At 41.6% G+C, this 23,665-nt stretch overlaps 1 protein-coding gene across 2 annotated transcripts in view; it reads left to right on the top strand.

The window, feature by feature from the left end:
* The window catches only part of MYOM1 (myomesin 1), a 117,010-nt gene that overhangs the window by 67,510 nt on the left and 25,835 nt on the right, over positions 1-23,665 (top strand). For both annotated transcript variants that reach the window (XM_015103648.4, XM_015103647.4), the window contains 7 exons: positions 1,550-1,746; positions 2,465-2,591; positions 6,067-6,251; positions 10,124-10,238; positions 19,521-19,677; positions 21,824-21,930; positions 22,053-22,097. In XM_015103648.4, the coding sequence (XP_014959134.3) occupies positions 1,550-1,746; positions 2,465-2,591; positions 6,067-6,251; positions 10,124-10,238; positions 19,521-19,677; positions 21,824-21,930; positions 22,053-22,097 (933 nt within the window). The remainder of the gene's footprint in view (positions 1-1,549; positions 1,747-2,464; positions 2,592-6,066; positions 6,252-10,123; positions 10,239-19,520; positions 19,678-21,823; positions 21,931-22,052; positions 22,098-23,665) is intronic.

Below are 23,665 nucleotides of genomic sequence, written 5' to 3'. Positions count from 1 at the left end.
AACATAGTATTATAATCACATATCACTATATTCGATTATATATTATTCACATTCCCAGAACTAAGACTGTTTATCAGTAAGGCTAATTATCTAACCAGAATTAAAATAGAAAGACTAATTATCAGTAATCAGATTTTTTAATCAAGATACTTGGTGCTTGTGGTTTATATATTCTAAGAGACAATGTTTCTCTTATTGAATAAAAAGGAATTAATTAGTATATCCTGACAAATTGTAACATGCCTCTCACCCATCCCCTATACCTCACCTCTAACTTCTGTAACCTCTGCTTCTTTGACACGTTTATTTACCCCTTTAACTCAAGATGAGATGGGGTGAACTCATTTGAGAATTCATATTCAACACTGCTCTGAAACAGAGAAAGAGTTTTTAAATGTAGTGAATGCAGGAGGTTGGTGATGGGAGGGAGAGAGGGAAAAATTTTTTTTTATTTTTTGTTGTTCTGAGAATCTTTTTGAATAAGAATGAGATGGTTCCTATCTCTGGTAACCCACATAAATCCTCAGAAAATTGTTTCTAATGTTACTGCATATCGAGTGGATTTCTTTTCACCAACCACCCTCTCTTTTTTATCAGAAAAACTGTATTTTCAGTAGTTGAGAGAAAGTTCGATCAGCAAAGCCACATAAATGAAGGGAAACTTTTTAAATAGTATCCAAATATTTTCCTGACCAAGCGCTAATAAACATAGTGATAGGTATGTAGTATTTCACGCCATATGAATAATAATCCAATATCAGGGTTAAAACAATGGAGTAAAAGGTGTTATACTAAGAGAAGAATCACATGGAAGAATGTTTCTGGTTTAAGAAAAAAAAATTAATGCTGCATTTAGCTGAGCTCCAGAATATGATTTTTCCTGTGTATAGACAGAACTTATATAGTTGTAAGGTCTCACATGGATGTATGTGTCTGAGTGGTGAAATGCTAGCTGTTTAGAAATATATGGAAATTCTTAATAAATGAATCAAGGCATATGCCATTTTTCTCAGGGAGCAAATAAAAGCAAAGCCACATTAAAAAAAAACTAAAATATCTTACATTTTCATGCTATTGTTTTAGGAATGAAGACATAGTATGTACCTCTGTCCTAAAATTTAGAGTTGAGATACATAAAGCAAGATGAAAACTAAGCAGTAAAAATATATAAAGTATTATTTACAAAAATATATATCTTGGGAAAATATTTCTTCATATGGGGAATGCATCATTATTCAGAATATTGTTAGTTTTTTCAGGATTTTGTTAGAAACACATTTTGCTGTTAATATTTCAAAGCTTCTTTCTTCTTGGGAATGAAGGGGGCAGGTACTTTTTATCTTTGGACTAATAACTGTGGTGCAGTTTTTACTGTGTGTCAGTTTTCTTCCTTGAACATCAAATGGACACCGAGTTGCTTACTGGTATTACGTTTTAGTTTTACATTCAAGACCTAGTGCCCTCCCGCATGGCATCAGTGAGACAGTCTGATGGATGTAGAATCACAGAAGCAGTTCTGTCCACTCACAAGCCCTTCATGTTACAACAGCACCACCATCTCCACCCTGTGACATCACTTGTCTCGAAAGTTTTCGTGACTCAATGGTTCTTGGATGGAAGCAGCCAGATAAGACTGGAGGGGCTGAAATTACGGGTTATTATGTGAACTATCGTGAAGTGATCGACGGGGTACCAGGAAGATGGAGAGAAGCCAACATCAAAGCCGTCAGTGATGAGGCATATAAGGTAAGCGTGTGGCCTTCTGTGGGCTTCCCAAGTGGTACAAGTAGTAAAGAGCTGCCAATGCAGGATATGTATAAGAGACGAAGCTTTTATGGAGGCTTCAGTACATAGACTCGATTGATTAAATCATTGGCCATTGGTGTATGAACTTAATCTCCAGCCCGTCTTCCCTCTCCAGCGGTCCAGAGGTCTGGGATGAGGCTGAAAGTTCCCACCCTCTAAGCACACGATTAGCTGCCCTGGCAGTCAGGCCCCATCTTTAGATGCTTTCCGAAAGTCACCTCATTAACACAGTAAAATATGTTCGTCACTTTCATCACTTGGGAAATTCCAAGTGTTTTACAGCTCTGTGCCAGGAATGGAGACAAAAAAGATAAAACATGTATTTCTTATTATTAATTGCAGTATCATAGTCAGGATAATCTATCTCCCTTTCGATTAACTAAAAACCAACTGATTAGTAATCTTAATTACATATGAAACGTATCTCCTCCTTTGCCATTTGATGCAACACAATCACAGGACTGATATTCCAATACCCCTGCCCTGTTCTGTTGCCCAGAAGCAAGTCTCAGGTTTCACCTACGTTCACAAGGAGATTACCAGAAGGGTGTGACTCACTGGGGATCACCCTAGAGTATGTCCAACGCATACTCTAAATAAATGCAATGTTGAAACAAACCTGAAACCGTCAGTCTCTGTGATGCTGTCCATGTTGCAGATTAGCAACCTGAAGGAGAACATGGTGTATCAGTTCCAAGTGGCAGCCATGAACATCGCCGGGTTGGGGGCGCCCTCAGCAGTAAGCGCCAGCTTCAAATGTGAAGAATGGACCATTGCTGTTCCAGGTAACTCGGGGAGACCGTGTCTCAGCACTGAGGCTCAGAGCTTCTTCCAATGGATCCTACAATCTGGAACTAAATTTAAGTGCTACATAGCTTCTAAGGAAGACAAATTCTCTCAGCCCCTCATGTTAATGTAAAATATTTTTACAAACCTATTAATAGGAACCAATATAAAACTGAGTATAAATTTCTTATATTCCAGATAAATCCTAGAGTCCCCATAGCTCAGCCTCTGTATGGAGTAAGATGGACAGAAGCACATGGGTTGAATGCTACTTGATTATTCAACAGAAATACCCATCTTTGCTTATGCTTCTTAAAGACCATTGAAAGACATTCAATTCACACATCCCAGCTACATTTCTCTAAAGCGTCTTCCTGCACTCCTGAATTGTTGCACATTCTCTTAATGCTCTGGAGCCTCTCATTTATCAGTCTCTCCCAATCCCCTTCCCCAGACCCAGCCCCCATGGCCTCCTTCCTGTTGTCTCCTCCTCCCTGGCTCCCAACTCTTCACTGTACACACGGAGGACCCAATGTGCCTGCCTAGGACTTAAGTCCTGCCTTGATCCTCTTAAATCTTTTACTTACCTCCCCAGCCCTGTCTCCCTATGTCATCTTTTCCCCATCTCTGCATCACAACAAAGATCCTGGAACCGAACTGGAAATACTCTACTTAGGAGGTTGTCATAGATGATGGTTGGCTGAAAATAATAGGTGAAAGCCAGAAACATTCACCACCTATGCCTTTAACTCTTACACAGCTACAACAGTGAACAAATCCAAAGACTGGATACTAACTAATTCGCCAAGTCACTTAGAGTCAAACTGTGCTTAGTCGCCCAGTCATGCCCGACTCTTTGCAACCCCAAGGACTGCAGCCCATCAGGATCCTCTGTCCATGGGGGTTCTCCAGGCAAGAATACTGGAGTAGGGTGCCATTGCCTTCCTCCAAAGGATCTTCCCAGCCCAGGGATCCAAACCAGATCTCCCGCATTGCAGGTGGATTCTTTACCGACTGAGCCACTAGCGAAGCCCAGAGTCAGACTAGCACAGACTAATACATTAAAGTTGCTAATGTATTTGGTGGATGGTTTTATTCTGCTTCCAATGTCACGAACTTCAAAGACCCAAATACTTTAATGCCACAGAATGACTAAGCTCTCCCACTTGGGTTCAGCTTGTTTAATACCTGCTGTGGCACCAACATCAACCTCGTTGGAACCCCAGGCCACCCTGGGCACACTGAATGAACCCAGTCTGCTCCCAGGGCCACCCTCTTCCTCTGGTGAAACGTTAGCATCCTCGGAGAACCATCGTTTTACCTTAACTTAGCCAGTATCCATCTGCATCACATCTCTATCATGTGTGAATACAAAGATTACAAGAGAAACTCAAGAGAAGTGTTCACTCAGGTTCAGTAAATACAAGAGGTAAACACACTGCCTTTCCTAGCACTTTCTTGAAGCTGGTGCTATTTCTTAAGTTCTTTCTGCCTCCTACACAAAAGTGGATCTGTTTTTAAATTCTTGCAGTTCCTGAATGAAGTTAAAATGTGAGTGACTGCTGCTGCTGCTAAGTCGCTTCAGTCGTGTTCGACTCTGTGCGACCCCATAGATGGCAGCCCACCAGACTAGAGACCAACAAATTCTGAGCAGGCCTATGGAAAATGATCTGATAGAAAGCGGTGTAGTTAGCAAAAGAGGTTGCAGGGTGAGTGCTCCCAAATCAGAGGAGCAATGAATGGGGCAGTTCTCCATCCCCAAGACCTGTCTATTCCCAGATCCACCCTTGACTTACTGAGAAGTGTTGGGTAAATCATGAATCAAGAAAGCCTGATGACAGATGAGAGCATTTAGGACGTTTTGTCATCCCTTTGTTTTACAGATAAAGAAACAGATTCAGGTTAAATGATAATCAGGCGGTCACAAAGGCACTAAGTGGCAGGTTGGTTTGAGAGCTGGGTCTGCTTATTCTTAGACATGGGGGTTAGGAAGCAGCAGCTCAGTGACCCTCGCCTGGAAAACAGGGCTTGGGCTATGGTTATGATGGCTCCCTGGCTCCTGAGGATGACACAGGACAACAGTCATGGAAGCTATCTGCATAACAGAACGTGCCATGCCAGGGTAAGGTACTGGTGTTATTGTTCAAACCTGTTTCCACACCAGGCATCATCAAGAGACAAGGATGACTCATTGTGACTGTTAAGCCGAGGTCAAGGGCCCAGGCAACATTGAGCGAGCCATAACAAATCCCCAAGGGATAGCACGATTGAGTTCGCACTTGTTGTTGGCTCTCAAGCCACCATGAGTCAGTTCAGGTGATTTTGATTGGTTGGTTAGACATCACTTGTTATTTAAAAAAAAGGAAAACAAATAACTATCACCTGATAGCAGCTGATAGTCATGCAAAGACGCAGGTAATCACTGAGTAGCTGGGACTCTTCCAAGAGTGCAAAGAACACACACAGGGAATGTTTGATTTCCTTCCAGAACAGGTTGATCAAGTTCCTTGGCTTCCCAGAGCTTTCTGCTAGTTGTCTTAGGAATGGATGAGATGAAAGAATGTGAAGTGCCTAGTAAGGTTTAACACAGATTCAGGACCCATGGGATTGAATGTCTTTGTTTTGGTGAAAGTGCTTTGTAACCACAAGTGTAGTTTGTTTTTACCCCTATATGAAATATAAGCTTTATGGGTATCCTTCCAGTGGGGAGCTAGTTTGCAATATATTTTTCTTTTTGAAAAAACAATGTATGTATTATTTTTGGCTATGCTGGGTCTTCACTGCTGTGTGTAAGGACGGTCTCTAGTTGTGGTGTGTGGGCTTCTCATTGTGGTGGCTTCTCTTGTGGAGTACAGGCTAGGGTGTGCAGGCTTCAGAAGTTGCAGCTCCCCGGCCCTCGAGTCAGTAGTTGTGGTGCACAGGCTTAGCTGTCCTGAGGCACGTGGGATCTTCCGGGACCAAGAATCAAACCTGTGTCTCCTGCATTAGCAGGTTGATTCTTAACCACTGGACCACGAGGGATGTCCTATGTATTTCTTTTTCTATATTCACAAGCCATTAGATAGAGTTACTTGCTTCATTGTAATTGAGATTGGGGTGCGTTTTCAGATTGTCAGCCAAAAATAATCAGAAGCTGAATCTGCAACCAAATTAAACTGTCCTGGTAAAAGGTGAGGAACACAGGCCTGAGGACAGCCTGAGGGCAACACTTCATCTAGCCGCTGGAGGGCACCTCAAACTGGCCTTAACCACTTGCTGCCCATAAAGGGTCTTAGGCTGATGGCAGAGCCATTAAGAAAACTTGGTACGAAATGACCGCAAGATACCTGTTTCCATGGGAATAGTAGATTTTACAAGAGAACACCAGTGTAAGTTTCAGTTTAAGACCATGAATATGGCTCTAGGTTTGCACACACTGGAGTTTTCTTATTTCCATTATCATTTTTACACATGGATCTCTCTTTCGCTCTTCAGGACCACCGCACAGTCTCAAGTACAGTGAAGTCAGGAAAACCTCCCTGGTTCTGCAGTGGAAGCCTCCCATCCACTCAGGACGGACTCCAGTCACTGGCTACTTTGTGGACATAAAGGAGGCCAGTGCCAGAGAGGACCGGTGGCGAGGACTCAATGAGGCGGCTCTGAAACACACATACCTGAAGGTCAGAGGATGCTCCCAGTTTGAGAAAGTTTCCCTCACTCTCTCTCTCTCTCTCTTTTTTTTTTTTTTTTAAAGAAAAAGGGGTCTTCTAACAGGGTAATTTTAAAGTCATGTGTTGGGTTCCTGGTAGGCTTCCATTTGGCAGTGGGTGGGGTTTAGGGAAGTTTCTGATGCTTAAAAGAATTTGGTTATAATTTGACCCAAATCTCTTTGCCTGGCTTTAGAAATTACCTCTCCTCTCTCTTGTTTTCCTCTTCACTTCCACTTACCCACCTCATATCTTCACTACTTCCAGTCTTAAGATGTGATTACTTACCATCCCCAAAAGGTGACATTCTCATTCCTACTTCACATATTTTTGAGGGTGTTTTTGATTTGAGGATGTTATTTTCATAGAGTTCACACCTGTGACAGAGAAGGCAATGGCACCCTACTCCAGTACTCTTGCCTGGAAAATCCCATGGACAGAGGAGCCTGGAAGGCTGTAGTCCATGGGGTCGCTGAGGGTTGGACACGACTGAGTGACTTCAATTTCACTTTTCACTTTCATGCATTGGAGAAGGAAATGGCAACCCACTCCAGTTCTCTTACCTGGAGAATCCTAGGGATGGGGGAGCCTGGTGGGCTGCCATCTATGGGGTCGCACAGAGTCGGACACGACTGAAGTGACTTAGCAGCAGCAGCAGCACACCTGTGAGCCTTAAACTCCAATCCCTTGAGTCATGCATGGCCTCACCTCACCTGCCCTCTCACACCTGTGCTCACATGAGCTCTCAGGGGCCAGAAGAATGACTCAACTCTTGACCTCGACTTCACCCTTATCCACATCACTGCCTTCCAGTTTCCTCTAGAGTGTTCTAACCAAACCAGTTTCTAGCTCCCATCTACCTGAGACGGTTCTGCTATAGCCAGTAGTACCAAATGGAAACCTCAAAAGCATGTTTTCCCCTGATGTCAGTCATGGCATATGGACACCCCAAGTCCACAGCGGAGCCTTGGAAACTGTAGGGAATGTGACTCCAATCCCTGTTACTCAGAATGAAGTGCGACTGTATGATCACCGAACGCTGCCTGGGCATTCAGTGTGCAGCCTTATCTGCTGGTGGAATAGGCCCCTGCCCAGAGGGTAGGCCTTGGAGGATTCTCAGAGTATAGCTACTTTAAGAGACTTCTCTTGTCAACCTGCCAGTAGAGTCAACACCATCTGTCACAGAGAGTGCTCTGGGGTTAAGGCATTTATAGTCCTCATAAAAATATAAATATATTCTCCAATAAAGATGACCCTTAAACTGTTACATCCAACATGCCATTGACTCAGCTTAGCACATGCAGTAAACTTGCCAGCCCCTTGCAAAACCATGAGGCAATAAGGAAGGTCACGTTTCCTGGGGCAGAGAAATGGTAAAGAAGGTTCTGGAGCTAGGATGTGGTTTGGCTCCAGAGAACCAGGAGGCCTCTGGATGCAAATGTACCCCAAAAGCCAGTGAAAAACAGGTCAGACACATCCTAGATGGTGGTGGTGTGTGCTTATAGCTCCTGTGACCTCCAAATCCTCCATCAGCCACAGCACAGGGGTCCCAAGAGTTCCACAGACAGAATCTAAACAAGGGTGAGAAGTCAAGCAAAGGGGGCCAGGAGCCTAGAAAAAAATGGACAGGAAGAGGAAATGAGAGAGTTTAAGTAGATCAAAAACTGGTTAATGTTACTCATTTTAAAAAAAAGACAAGAAACAGAAGAAAGGCAAATTTAGGGGGAAGAGAGAGACTGAGGTTGAGCGCCCCTCGCAAAGCAGGAGATGGACTCTCTGTAAGGAAATGACCCTAGAGTTTGGCCACAGTTTTTAAAGGGAAAATAGAATATTGACTTTTATGGTTATAAAATGGATGGATGCTAATGATGATAAATTCAAATGGTAAAGACATAAGAAAAGTTGAGGTTCCCATAATGCCCCTACCCATGATGATGTGGAATCCCTCTTCCAGGTGGTTCATATTCAGAAAAGTTTCAAGCCTGAAATGGGGGGAAAATGTATGCATTAAAAAACATTATCAAGTTTAAGTGAGGAAAGGAGCTATGTTAATAACTCCAGGAATAGGAGATTTTAGCACCATTGCACAGAACCTAGTGGGTTAGCTGGTGTCTGCCAGAAGCATCCCTGTTCATGTGAGCATGGAGTGTCTGGGGGTTCCTGGAAGGAGTTAAAGGTGCATTGCTTTACATCAAAAAATTTAACCAGCTGAGCTCACACTTCCTTTTTTTATTGGTAATTACAATCTGCTGATACAGTGTGCTGAGAAGGAAATGAATAATTAGAAGGGGACAAAGATGAAGAAGACAAGAGAAGGCGGTTCTTTTGGAAATTTTAAGGAGGAAAACAGATCCAAGAAAAGGAAGAAATAGATGTGATGTGTGTACATGTGGCGCATCTCTAGTGCTTTAAGCTCAACAGTCATTGCCCTCCAGTCGTGGAAGGGTATAGGGATGTGCCTGTCACCCCAGTGACTAGACACAGGATGCCGAAATCTAACTCACGGTCATGTACTACCTGAGCGGCCGGTGCAGATGTGGCCAGCACCTGGTAACTGGTCTATTTTTATCACAATAAGGAAGTGTTTCTCTTCCTTTTTGTAGATCCACAGTTGCCTGGCGCTATCTCTAAATATGCACTTTAAATACATCAAACTTTATGCATTTAGCTTGTGCCTAAATTCAAGTTCATTTACAGATTAAAATCATCTCAGAAATCCATTAGCTCCAGTAAAAGCTATCGTAACGGTAACATTCTGTTATCATAACTGTAGCATTCTGTTATCATAAACACAACACAATTAAATCATTAGATTAAAACCCCAACAATTTAATACATAGCTCACCTAATGCATGGTCACAAACCTTTTGCTTAGCTGAGTAAATATATTCTAGCTTTGTGTGATTTAAATCCCATTTTGGATGTTAATCTCCATCACAACACTATGGGAAAAACTATGTCCTCTGTGTATAATAAATTCCTTCTTAAAGTATGATATAGGTTTTAAAAGTCAAATGTTTTAAAAAAGATAATTTTTGTAAAATATTGATAATATTTATACTGTTTCTGTATTTATGAGACTGAGCTGAACCCAAAGGAAGTCACAAAAAATTATGAAGTGGGACTGTCATATAAAAATATTATAAATATATATTTTTTACTTTCCTCATGCTCTTGTAACTCTAGCTCAGTGGTACACTTATAATATAGGTCCTCAGCAAACATCTTGATGCATGACAATGTGAGGACCTGAAATTCGAATACATTGGCTATTCACAAATCACCAAAATTTGCAGCCATGTTAGTTGCTTGTCTATTTAGTGAGAAATAGCTATATTATATTTACAAGGACAGTTTCTATTTGTTTTTGTTCTAATGCTTTAACATGCTTTTAAACAAATGGAAAGCGATGTATGATCTAAGATCCATGCTTGTAATTCCCCTCTTCTGCCAGAACTTTTGTCTGAAATTTCTCTGTAATGTTCCAAAAGGACCAGGAAAAGAGGGCAGCCCATATGCTCTTGTGAACACTTTGTCATTTGACCAAAGAATAAGGTGGTTTACTCCTGTAAACCATAAGGGTATCAGTCTCCTATTTCTGATGTTTGTGGCTACTAAATTATCTAAAAAAGAAAGAACATTTGAGTTTCAAGGGATCTTGGAAATGTCTACTTATGTGTGGTCAGGAAAGCAGAAAGTCTTAGCTGAAGACACACACTGAGTCTCTGACAGGATGAAGTTTAGAACTCAAATCCTGTGCTGCATAGCTGAATCACCTCCACAGGGGAAGAGCGCTTCTGTTCAAATGACACAGTGACCATCACTTCTATATCTGCTTCTTGCAGGTGCAAGGCCTCAAGGAGGGTGAGAGCTACGTGTTCCGAGTTCGAGCCGTAAACCAGGCGGGTGTCGGGAAGCCTTCTGACCTCGCTGGGCCTGTTGTAGCCGAAACCCGTCCAGGTGGGCTTTTACCTTTTCGTTAAAGTTTATCTCATCTGTGTAAGATACCAAAGTAACATTCAACCTTACTTCTACGTTTTTCCTCATTTTCAAAATCATCACTGTATGCTATCCAAACGACTGATAAGTATGACAGTGAAAAGTGAAAGTCACTCAGTCGTGTCTGACTTTGCAACCCCATGGATTATACAGCCCATGGAATTCTCTGGGCCAGAATACTGGAGTGGGTAGCCTTTCTCTTCTCCAGGGGATTTTCCCAACCCAGGGATCAAACCCCAGTCTCCCACACTGCAGGCAGATTCTTTACCAGCTGAGCCACAAGGGAATCCCAAGTATGACCATTGGATGTGACAATCATTTACCCCATCACAGGACCTCAGGGCAGGGGTGAGCCAGGTTTGAAGTGGTTGCAATGTGGGAGATCCCTGGGTCTGGAAGATTCCCTGGAGAAGGGAATGGCTACTCACTCCAGTATTCTTGCCTGGATAATTCCATGGGCAGAGAACCCTGGCAGGCTACAGTCCATGGAGTTGCTAAGAGTTGGACATGACTGAGCGACTAACACTTTCCCTTCACTTTTAGGGCTACTTTGGTTCATACTTAAAAACATGGAAATTCTTGATCAATTTATGCTTCCTGGACCAACTGTTTAAAAGTATACATTCCTGGGACACTATTTCTGTTATACAGTGGCCATTAACTCCCACAAGAATATTTTTCTACCACAGAAGAAGCTAGAACCTCTCAGGGAGCAAACATGATCCTTAAAGAAAAGTAGGGTTTTTATCATTGTAGCTACTAAGTTAAACTAGGAATCAGCAGATTTTCTCTGTGAAGGGCCAGATAGTAAATATTTGCCTGTCACTATCCTCAACTCTGCTGTGGCACAAAAGTAGCCACAGATAATACATAAATGAGTGAGTGTGGCTCTGTATCAGTAAAACTTTATTGTGCATGATAGATATATATTATATAATATGATAAATTACATCCATTATGAAATTTGAATTGTAACTAATTTTCACATCTTGAACTATTAATCTTCTTTGGATTTTTAAAAACTATTTAAAAATGTAAAAAACCATTCTTAGCTTTCATGCCATACAGAAAGAGGCAATGGTCCAGATATAGACCACGAGTCATAGTTTGCTGACCCCTGGGTTAAGCTAACAGCAGTCCTGACTAAATGATCTATAGAGCTGAGGCAGCCCTCACGGCCCAGTTTCCAGATGCCGTGATTGGACTAGGAAAGACAGTCTTTCCCTTTGTTACGAAAACAAAGTTTACAGTGTTCACTGGGCAAATAGCTCCAGATCATTATATAATACTTATTTTGTCATTTAGTCTCCATCACTTTTCAAAGTTATATATGTCAGTTCATTAAAGTTGCATGAAAGAAAGCACTGGAAATGAGAGGATTTTAAAAGTATTAACCACCTATTTTAAGTTTATATTCATTCTAGTCAAGCACCCTCACTTCAGCTCTTTCCTATTTCTAGATTGAAATAAAGAGCAGATATATAATGTGATATTTGTTTTTATGATAAGAAAAGAATATAAATATAGAAATTCTGCTCTCACTTCATGATGCTTAAAGAGAATGTCAAATGCACCCTTTAAGAAAGTACCTGCCCCTTTCAACCTATTACTTCATAAACTACTTTCAGCTACTCTTGTAACTACCCTCTAGAGCTGGGTGTGACAGAAGTGACCTTCTTGTACCAAAGTGTAGTAGGTGTGTGGGGAGAGAGTGCCATACCTCACATAGGTACTCTTTGCAAAATGTCATGAGAAAGCAGAAAAATGCTGGGAACGCATGTACCAGATAAAAGGTAACACACAAAGACATGAGGACACAGATCTCTATAGAAATCACACCCTGCAGGTACCAACTGTGTAGAAATACGAGATGCTGAGTGGACATGCCAAAGGGCCCAACTGCAAGGCTACTCGTGTAAGAATATTTAGATTACTAGTCATTGATGAGTTAAAAGCACCTGTTAAGCAGTGGATTGACTGAAAAAAAGCTTAAATTGATTTCTTGTTTTCTCATCAATAACCCTCAGGATGGCAGGTAGCCAGGCAGGACATTAGCAAAGCCACCATGATGGAAACTTTGTCTTCAAAACAGGGTCTGCTGGTGGGTTCCTAGGGGAGAATGTTGTTTCACTGGTGCGGAATAAGGCCCCCAAAGTTGTTTTGTGGCCATTTAATTCCCAGAGTATAATTACAAATAACAGTTGCAGACTAAACGGCACCAGATTAACCTGCTCAGGAACCGCTGGCTCCAACCTAGGAGAGCTTCCTGGGAGATACCAAGTCAAGATGCTGACCTGAAGCATCTCCACTGTGGTGGTTTAGTTGCTAAGTTGTGTCCAACTCTTGCAACTCCATGGACCGTAGCCTACCAGGCAGCTCTGTCCATGGGATTTCCCAGGCAAGAATACTGGAATGGATTGCCATTTCCTTCTCCAGGGGATCTTCCCAACCCAGGGATCAAACCTGGGTCTCCTGCATTGCAGGCAGATTCTTTAGCAACTGAGCCACCAGGGAAGTCTGAAGCATCACCATGAAGGAGCCCAAAACCCAGGAGACACTGGTCCTTGTTTCATAGGCAGCAGGCACATTCATTCCTGCATGAATGTTCAGGCACATTCACATGCGTTCTGCACACCTGCTTCATGCCAGGTGCTGTGTGGGCACCATGTGAGTAGAATAAAATGACTTGCCACTGCCTACTGAGCTTGCCATCTAAGGGAAAACAGTTTATAGCACAGCATGATGGAAGCTCAGATAGAGGGTCACAAAATATTGTCCATAGTTAAACAGGCTACAAACAAGGTGTTAAGGTTTCATAAATCCCCGTAAAAACTTAAATGCATTTTTTATTAGAGTATAATTGTTTTACAGTGATGTGTTAGTTTCTGCTATGCACAGAAGTAAATCAGCTACATGTATACATATATACCCCCTTGATCTTGGACCTCCCTCCCATACCACCCCACCCATCCAGGTCATCGCAGAGCACCGAGAGCTCCCTGTGTTATACAGTGGCTTCCCACTAACACAACACTGTAAAGCAATTAGACTCCAACAAAACCCCGAATAAATCAAAGCACACAAGATCGACAAAAAAAAAGTTTTATGTAGCCTATGGTTGTCTGTGTTTACTAACTTTATAAAATACCACATTTTACTTTTAACCAGGTATTTATTTTATGCTAAAACATCTGGGGCCTGGGATGGGGGATGAGGATCGGTTATCAGTTTCAGGGTTTGGAATGTGAGACTTGGATTGCTATTTCAGAAGAACCACTCTTTTTGGAACACGTTATTAATATTTCAGACAGAAAATGAAGCTTATCCTGTAACAGCAAACCTCAAATGCATCTAACAAGATACCTCGAATGTAATTTGAATTCCAGGTAAAAGTTAACCTAATCCACTGGCATTGGTAGGGTCACTGGTCTCCTTTCGAAGCTGATGAAAGTGCCAGCAGATGTAACTCAGCCACTGCCCCACTGTCTGGTCATGCTGGTAATGAGGATCAAAAGGGTGCCACGCTTCCAGGAGAAGTCTGGTAGCTGAACGAGCCTATAGGGGGAATGAACTGGAAAATATTTAGAGTAGATGTGTTGGTACATACAACGCACTTCTAGTCTTGATATTTGATCTTTTTTAAAACAGTATCTGTGTGGATTGTGTCAGGTCTGGGCTGCAGGTAGAGGCAAGGTGAGCTAGATCAGACAGAAGACAAGAGAGGGAACTGCCAAGGTGTGGCAGGTGATCCGGAGGGTGGAACCGGCTGCCTGTGTTCTTATCAGAAATCCTGCAGGGAACTAAGGTGAGAGGCACAAGAACCCAGACACAGGCAGAGTCCCCAGCAGGAACTGAGTTAATTGAAGTCAGGACTTCTCACCAGGAGCAAGGCAGGCTAGAAGACTGGAGCTCCAGAAGGAATAATGAGCAGGGATTGGGTTGACAACCTAGTGACCAATCCCAGTTTCTGAAAATTGACTGGTCGTAGAATCTGGTAGGGCTTCCCTGGTGGCTCAGATGGTAAAGCGTCTGTCTGCAATGCGGGAGACCTGGGTTCAATCCCTGGGTTGGAAAGATCCCCTGCAGAAGGAAATGGCCACCCGCTCCAGTACTCTTGCCTGGAAAATTCCACAGACTGAGGAGCCTGGTAGGCTACAGTCCATGAGGTCAAGAACCTGGTAGGGCTGAGGATGCTCAGTGTCCTTGAGGTGGCGTTTTGAAGGATTCTAAAGCAGGAAGTCAGGCTGACTATTCAAGATTAGCTCAACTGGGTAATTTAGAGAACTTCACTTATATTTGCTCACTGTCTGTTCTCTTTCATCCATTAGGAAGGTAATTTTCAACCTTGACAGTACATTACATTAGAATCAGGCTAGGAACTTTTTGAAAATATTGAATCTATTTTAGACTATTGTCCAGACCAGTTAAATCAGAGTCTGCAGGACTGAGCCTGGGCATAGGTTTGTTTTTATTTGTTTGTTTAGCTCCTTGGGTAATTCAAGTATGAAACCAGGCTTGTGAACTGTGCATTAGACTGTTCAGTTCAGTTCAGTCACTCAGTTGTGTCCAGCTCTTTTCAAACCCATGGACTGCAGCACGCCAGGCTTCCCTGTCCATCACCAACTCCTAAAGCTTGCTCAAATTCATGTCTATCGAGTCAGTGATGCCATCCTACCATCTCTTACTCTGTCGTCCCCTTCTCCTCCTGCCTTCAATCTTTCCCAGCATCAGGGTCTTTTCCAATGAGTCAGTTCTTCGCATCAGGTGGCCAAAGTATTGGAGGATCAGCATCAGTCCTTCCAATGAACATTCAGGACTAATTTACTTTAAGATGGACTGGTTGGATCTCCTTGCTGTCCAAGGGACTCTCAAGAGTCTCCTCCAACACCACAGTTCAAAAGCATCAATTCTTCGGTGCTCAGCTTTCTTTATAGTCCAACTCTCACATCCATACATGACTACTGGAGAAACCATAGCTTTGACTGGACGGACCTTTGTTAGCAAAGTCTAGGTGCTGTCTAGGTTGGTCATAGCCTTTCTTCCAATGAGCAAATGTCTTTTAATTTCATGGCTGCAGTCCCCATCTGCAGTGATTTTGGAGCCCCCCAAAATAAAATCTGTCGCTGTTTCTGTTGTTTCCCCATCTGTTTGCCATGAAGTGATGGGACTGGATGCCATGATCTTCATTTTTTGAATATTGAGTTTTAAGCCAACTTCTTCACTCTCCTCTTTCACTTTCATCAAGAGGCTCTTTAGTTCTTCTTTGCTTTTTGCCATAAGGGTGGTATCATCTGTGTATTTGAGGTAATTGATATTTCTCCCAGCAGTCTTGATTCCAGCTTGTGCTTCCTCCAGCCCAGCATTTTGCATGACGTACTCTGCATATAAGTTAAATAGACTTATAAGCATTAGGCTGTGGGCTCCTTCAAAATAGGAACTGTGTTTTCTCTGTATATGCCGAGAGCCTAGTACTTGGTGTATAGATGAAAAATATAATGGATGGCTACCATGCTTTGGCAAATGAGTGTGACTCTGTTTTGTAGCCACAGCTTGTAAACCTAACCCTAGTATCTCATAATGAATGCCCAGTTATGAAGAGTGAACTGGGAGAGGTTCAGTGGAGGCCCTGATGTGGCACTAAGGTGGTGGGTCAGCGAGCGGTCCACATAGGGGAACTCAGTATTATTAATACATGCAGCTGATTGAGTTCCTTCACTTTTAATGCTTCCATTCTGTCCCACTCTCCAGTTTTTTAAACACCACCCATGCACACACACAGGCACACACACACAGAGGCACACACATACAGAGGCACACACGCACACACACACGCACTCATGCACACCAGTGGAGAAGGCAAAGAATAAAAGCTTATAAAAGTGACCCATAATGCAGATGTAAAAGACTAAATTACATGAGAAAATTCTCATAGCAAATTATTAAATGTTTGGGAAGATGAATTCCCACTTTTAAATGTTATCTTTTTAATTTTTTTTTTTAAAAAAAGATTGCTATTTGGAGAGGAGAGAAAAGTGGGACAGAGTTCATTTCCAAAAAGTTCACTTTAGCCCTAGACCTCCCTTAACCTATTCACTTACTGAGGAGAGTGGCAAGCCTGGAGGAACCATTAAAATGCCACTCCAGTGACTTCTCTGGTCCAGTGGTTAAGACTCTGAACTTCTACTGCATGGGGCTAGGGTTTGATCCCTGATCAGGGAAGTTCTGCATATTGCTAGATACAGCCAAAAAATAAAATGCCATCCCATGCAAGCCAGTATCCCCTTGTGTCCATGTTAAGAATATGTTTAGGGTTGGGGCAGCTGACTAGAGATAATTCTTCTTAAATCCTTTTCAGACCAGAATCATCTCTTTCATTTTCTATAGCCAAATCTTCTCTGCTGTTAACTGAATTCTTCATGTTTATTATTAGATTTGAAGGTTGTTTTTGAGAAAAATCTAAGGCCTGACAAATTCTGCTCTACTTTTCTGGTTCAGCTCTGTTGACAAGTGAGATGGCCTTTCAGTCAGATGAGAACATCCATAGAAATCCCTTTACTTTGACAGCAGAACATCTGATTTGCTGCCTGCCTGTTAAATATCAGGACCATTTTGATCTTGTTTTAGTCAACTTTAGTGAATGTGGCCCTTTAGTCATGTATGAGTTCAACCATGGATTGACAGCAGCTCAGGGCTTGCAAAAACTCAGGCCGTGGGACATTCTAAAAAGAAAATTTGAGGATGTTGTAGCTGCATCTCTTTCATTCTGACTCTGAGCCAGGTTCACCTCCATAGGTGTAGCTGTGGACCAGCCTGGGGCCTCTCAGAAATGCTGTCATTACACTGCTCTTGGTTTTCCTAGAGTATTTATAGAAAGAATCATCCATTTCAATATCATGTATCTTTTGTAAAATCTCATTAGAGTTTTTTGTCCAGGATGTATCCAGGATCCCTTCATTTAAAGAAAGCCATTGTTAATTCCTCTAAGATATTAATGTGTTGGAAAAAATGGCCTTTCCAGATTAATGTGATTACTTTCTTTACCACACAAAGATAATCTACAATCTGATATGTCCTGCCTGTTCAGATACAAGAAACTCTGAGCTCATTTTTGTTTTGTCTTTTTTTAAATTTTCCAAAGGATGTCTTTTTGTTTTAAACTCTTCACCTTTATTCTTTGTGGTCATAAGTAATTTCTTTCTTTTCCAAAATCCTTTTTTTTTTTCCCTATTTTTTTTAAACCCAGAATGCAGGAAGAGGCCACTTTTTTTTCCAAATGCCAACTTCACTTTCATTTTCCATTATAGGTATTATTGTAAAACACTTGATCTACTAAGTTAGCATTTAAAAACACTTATTCAAAGAACTATGTTAACAAATTAATTAAAGCTGAACAGTAAAAGAAGCCTTTGAATTTTAAAAGCTATATTGAAAGAGTATGAGAGCATTAACATTGTAATTCATGTGACAAATAGGGGAAAAGCTATAATTTGTTGCTTTAATCATTTTAAGATAAAGTTGTTTATATTTACACAGTGATACTGTTGAAACTGTGTTCTTTCTTTGTAAGTTATTTCAGTTAAACATTTTCTAATGAGAATTGTTGTGGAGCAAAGAAATATGCCTAGAAAACTAGTACTTGAATTATTTTCAGTTAATCTGACTTTTCAAAAGCTTGAGATTATGATCACATTCAGAACAATACTTTCAGCCAGTTGACAGCATTATTGTTTGTCAGGGAGGAGATCAAGCTTTGAATTCTAAGCATAAGTAAGAAACCCATTGTGACTAGAATATTTTCTTTGTTGGTATTTTTATTTCATCTTGTCTGTTTATCAAAATATTGGTGTTATGCTTAAGCTTTATTAAAACTAGTTCCAATAAAATTGAACACTGCAATTCTAAACTGACATTTCTCTTTTAAATCCCTTAAGAGTCCAGCCACTGGCACATGTAAAGATGTACAAGAAGTATGGAAGGCAAAACCCCTGCCCTTGTAGCATTTAACCCTTGATAAACATGCAACTTTTTGAAAGGTGAAAATTAACCAAACGCTCATCTTAATGAGCATTGATTTTTAAAATAGAAGTATGGAAGAGAGTTTTATTTTTTATTTTCCCCTTTATTTTAATAAATCAACCAGTAGCACCCATTATAGCCACAGTTGCTGCTGCTGCTGCTAAGTCACTTCAGTTGTGTCCAACTCTGTGTGACCCCATAGACGGCAGTCCACCAGGCTCCCCCGTCCCTGGGATTCTCCAGGCAAGAACGCTGGAGTGGGTTGCCATTTCCTTCTCCAATGCATGAAGTGAAAAGTGAAAGGGAAGTTGCTCAGTCGTGTCTGACTCTTCGCGACCCCATGGACCGCAGCCCACCAGGCTCCTCTGTCCATGGGATTTTCCAGGCAAGAGTACTGGAGTGGGGTGCCATTGCCTTTTCCACAGTTACAAGAACATAAATTGAGGAAATGTTCATGCCTCTCTTTACAGATAGTCTGCCATGTCCTGACTTTTTTTGGCCATGTCGTAATTTATTATAACCCTCAGAAATATTAAAATATTAACTTGTTTTCTTTTAAAATACAAAACCTAATCTTGAAACATCTGAATTTCTTGAAATTCATTTCCATTTAAATTTCTATACTGTTCAATACCAATTGTTTCTAGATATCTATTGTTCTAACCTAGAATAGCATCTTTAGATTAATTTATGGTTATCTAATCAGCAGAACTTGTTTTCATGGATTTTTTTTTTCATTCTTAAATGATTTACAAACTTTGAACATGTGAGTAAAGGCAATTCTTCTTATCTCTACCTTTTCTCCTTCAGTTTCCCTTTGGTTTCTTTATCTCTTATCTATCCTTTCTTGATGATTAGTTAGATATGGGTATTATTGAAGCAAAAGTCATGCATTAGGCATTTCCCAGGGCTGCCTTGCCCTTCTTATTATGGTCAACACACTCCCCTAACTGTTCCATTGGTCATATCAACCAGTTGTTGTTCAGCTCTGACCAAACAGTACTGTCCATGGTGTTAACACTACCTAAGAAACATGGTACATTCGCTTAATTCCGTGTTGCAACACAAAGTTGAATTGTAGCAGGACTGTCAGTCACAGTGAGCAGTTGGGACTTTTCACTTGCACAGACTCAAGGCCCTGCTTTAAGGCTAAAGTAAGGAGGTGAGGAATTCTTACTTGATTAACTTCTACCAGGAAATATCAGCACCTTGTTTTTCATCTTCTAGGAACCAAAGAAGTTGTTGTAAGTGTGGATGACGATGGAATCATTTCCTTGAACTTTGAATGTGATCAGATGGCCCCAAGTTCTGAGTTCATCTGGTCCAAAGATTACGTGCCCACGGAGGACTCACCGAGATTAGAGGTTGAAAGCAAAGGCAACAAGTACGTACCGTTTCAATTGTAACTATGGGTTTCCTTTTCATGAAAGGAGAGTGAAGCAGGCTATTCTCCATTTCAGTTAAGAGAATGAAATCACACATATTTTTATCTGGTAGTGTAAAAAGTGATCACCAGTATAAACCTTAAGAAATAACAATCCTTATAAAATACTTTTCACATTACTCCATTTAAAATGCTTTCTCATATGTTATCTTATTGTTGACTGAAGAAAAGGTGAGAGTGACATTTTATTTGGGGCAAAACTGAGGACTATCGCCCAAGAGGCAGCCTTTCAGATAGTTCTGAGTAACTGCTCCACCAAAGTAGGTGGAGAGGTCAGAATAGGTGTGATTTTGGTGAAGGGGGAAGTCAAGCACATGTTTCGGCAGAAGCTTGCTGCTGGTCACAAGGAGCAGATGTTAATGACTTTAGTGCTTCTCGAGATATGAGAAGGTGCAAGAAATTGTTGTTCAGTCACTAAGTTGTGTCTGACTCTTTGCGACCACATGAACTGCAGCACACCAGGCTCCTCTGTCCTCCAGTATCTCTATGAGTTTTCCCAAACTTGTGTCCATAGAGTCAGTGATGCCATACAACCATCTCATCCTTTCTTTCACTTGGCAAGAAGTTGAGCTCATAAAATCTTCTGAAAAACACCCAACTATCTGAAGTCCTGTTCTGCCAGTTTTTCCCAGAGCATAGAGTGCCTCATTTCTGATCTCTGCCCTGAACTCCTTTCGGGGTGTGTTGAAGGTCAGCAACTGCAGTGGCCAGTGGCTTCATCCTTGTAGAGGCAAATGGCAAGCAACAGTTTTTAATTGGCATCATTTATGATGCAAGAAAAGCTTTGATTGGCATTAAAGTGAACTTTAAAGATGATTCTCATTATTCTACGAGATTTTGAAATCTTAAAGTAATGGTGAGGATCCTTCTGGGGAGATGGGTAAGGAAGAACTTTCTGATTCAAGTTCTGGTAAATTAAATGGATTAGGTATAATCTGTTCTGGTGTTTCACCACCACTTGTGAGAGACACAGTACTGCCCTGGAACAAACTCTATAGGAGAGAGAAGCATGGGAGAGGTGATCTCAAGTCACCAGGAGGCCAGCTTTACCAGGAACCACTGTGTGACCTGGGGCAGCTTTCAATTCCATGGATCTCCTGTTTCTTTCTTTATAAAACAGAGAAGTGAAGGGGATTAATTTTATGATCTGCTACTTCCTTCAACCCCAAGATTTTGAGTTTCTTTAATTTCATCTTACTTATCAAACTTTGTATCTTTACAGTGCCAACCAGATTAGATTACATTTGGTAAAGCACAATATTCCTAAGTATTATTTCTATTACAAAAAAATCCAATACATCCCAAAATAAAAGAAAGAAGTAGTAATTTTGTTGGAGAACAGCAAGGAAATACTCTATATAATTAAGACATTCTGCTGTCACTATGCTGTAAGATCCTTGAAGTAAAACATAATTGTGGTCAAAGGAAAGACAATCAAACTGAAACTATTTCTTCCTTGCCTAACTTGACAAATGTATAAATGTTTGGATGACCTTAGACACTGACTAGCTACGTGACTCACAAAAGTTAGAAAACAAACTGAACTAGACCATTGACCCATACATTCATTCCATAAGTATTTATTAAGCACATATTATGTGCCAGATGAGGTATGGATGCTGGAGGTCACAACAGTGAACAAAACAGATCTCATCCCTAAAGACACAAATTGCAGGCATATAGTCAATGAAGTAGGCAATACCGATGCCAATCAATAAAATCCAAAATGGGAAGGGCAAGGGGTGACGTAACAGGGGCATTGGGTGGTTCTGCCCTGTGAAGAAAAGGATCTTCAGGCTGCCCAGCAAGGGGTGATCAGCTGAAAATCTCTTTACTTGGGATATGCATTGATATGCTTCGTAGCTTGGGGATGGGAGATCGGTACCATCTCCCTGTCCCATCACCATCATCCCGTGGGAGGAGGTCAGGAAAGCCTTCCCAGAAGCAGCAAGAGCGGGTGAGCAAGGCAGATGGAGCACATGCTCCCCATGATGGGAGCAGCATGTGCAGATGGCTGGAGACAGGGCAGGGCACAGCCCCCAGGCCCTACACAGCCTCGCTTCTTATAAAGCATTCTGTTCTGAAGGACGAAAATGACCTTCAAAGACCTCGGGACGGAAGACTTGGGCATTTACTCCTGCGATGTCACAGACACTGATGGAATAGCGTCAAGCTACTTGATAGATGAGGAAGGTAGGTCAAAATCAGTTCATTCATGAGTCGACTCCTGCTTTGACTTCTCAGTGGTTCTCCAGGATTAAGTGACTTCTGTTTTAGCAGTTCAAGCATTAACTGTTCTCATTTTCTCCCTACAGAATTGAAACGTTTGCTTGCTCTCAGCCAAGAACACAAGTTCCCAAGTAAGTGTCCACAATACATTCAGAGTTCAGCCATGGCACTAGACAACTCTGACAGGATCAAGAGAGGACACTCTCTTGACAACGTGTAGTGGAACATCCATTGGTAGCTGCAGACGCCCTTTCCAAAGGAGCTGATTTAGCTTTCACTTTGTTCTCCAGAAATACAAAGAACAGTGACAGGAAACACATCCCATGCTCTGCTGCGTAGAGCTCTGTCAGGTTACGTAGGTGTAACAGCTGAGTAATTACATTCTTCATCTTTTGCTACATATTTTGGAATATTCAGTTCAGTTCAGTTCAGTCACTCAGTCGTGTCTGACTCTTTGTGACCCCATGAATCTCAGCACACTAGGCCTCCCTGTCCATCACCAACTCCTGGAGTTCACTCAGACTCATGTCCATCGAGTCAGTGATGCCATCCAGCCATCTCATCCTCTGTCATCCCCTTCTCCTCCTGCCCCCAATCCCTCCCAGCATCAGTCTTTTCCAATGAGTCAACTCTTCCAAAGTACTGGAATTGCAGCTTTAGCATCATTCCTTCCAAAGAAATCCCAGGGCTGATCTCCTTCAGAATATTACATATATGTATATACACACACATATATATCTTCTAGACACAGTAATTTGTATATCTTTTAGGCAAACAGCTCTTTCTAAACAATTTAATGTTAGTGTTTAATAGAAGAACCATATCTCTAAATAAAGACAATCTAAAAACAGCACCCTATGGGTGTCCCTGATGGCTTGTCTGCCAATGCAGGAAACCCAGGTCTGATCCCTGGGTTGCAAAGATCCCCAGAAGAAGGAAATGGCAACCCACTCCAGTATTCTTGCCTGGGAAATCCTCTGGATAGAGGAGCCTGGTGGGCTACAGCCCATGGGGTTGCAAGAGAGTCGGATATGACTTAGCGACTAAACAACAACAAAGACAGTACCTTCCATTTTAAACTACTGGAAAATAAGGTAAAGATGCCTTGATCAGAGTAAGAATCTCTCTGAACTATCATCAAACCCTTCAATGAAGCACCCTGTACATAAAAGATTAATTTCCACAGTTGACACCTAAGAGAAGAGAAAGAAGTCTGAGACAATACTTGGAAAGTTCCACTGACCTGATTGGATCTCTTAACATTGGTACCCACTGGCCAGAGAAGTGAAGCATCTGAAAAGTTACACTCTGAAAAGAGAGAGTGATAGTATCACTCATTCTTTTAATTCAGAAATTTTGTCTTCCTTCCTTAATCCCTAAAATAAGACTTCTACACTAATACAAGAGTTTCAGGGACCCAGGAAACCATATCCTGACCCCAAACTATAGGCAAAACGTTGTATGTTGTATGTATGCACTCTAGGGAGAGGGCCTCCAACTTTCCTGAAATTCTCAGCAGAGCTGTGACTAAAAAACAAAGCTCTAAAACCAATTGTCTGACCTCTTCACATTCCCAAAGAATACATGACATGCTTCATGGTGCGGCTGGGTGCTGGTGACTACTGGCCTCAGCAGGAACATTTGCAAAACCAGCTTTATTCAGCAGAGGACAGTGGGGTGCCTGTGGGGTGAGGGTGCC

The sequence above is a fragment of the Ovis aries genome, chromosome 23 (genome assembly GCF_016772045.2).
Source record: "Ovis aries strain OAR_USU_Benz2616 breed Rambouillet chromosome 23, ARS-UI_Ramb_v3.0, whole genome shotgun sequence".
Classification (NCBI taxonomy): domain Eukaryota; kingdom Metazoa; phylum Chordata; class Mammalia; order Artiodactyla; family Bovidae; genus Ovis; species Ovis aries.
Note: the sequence above shows the minus strand (reverse complement) of the source record. Positions and strands in the feature narration are given on the sequence as shown.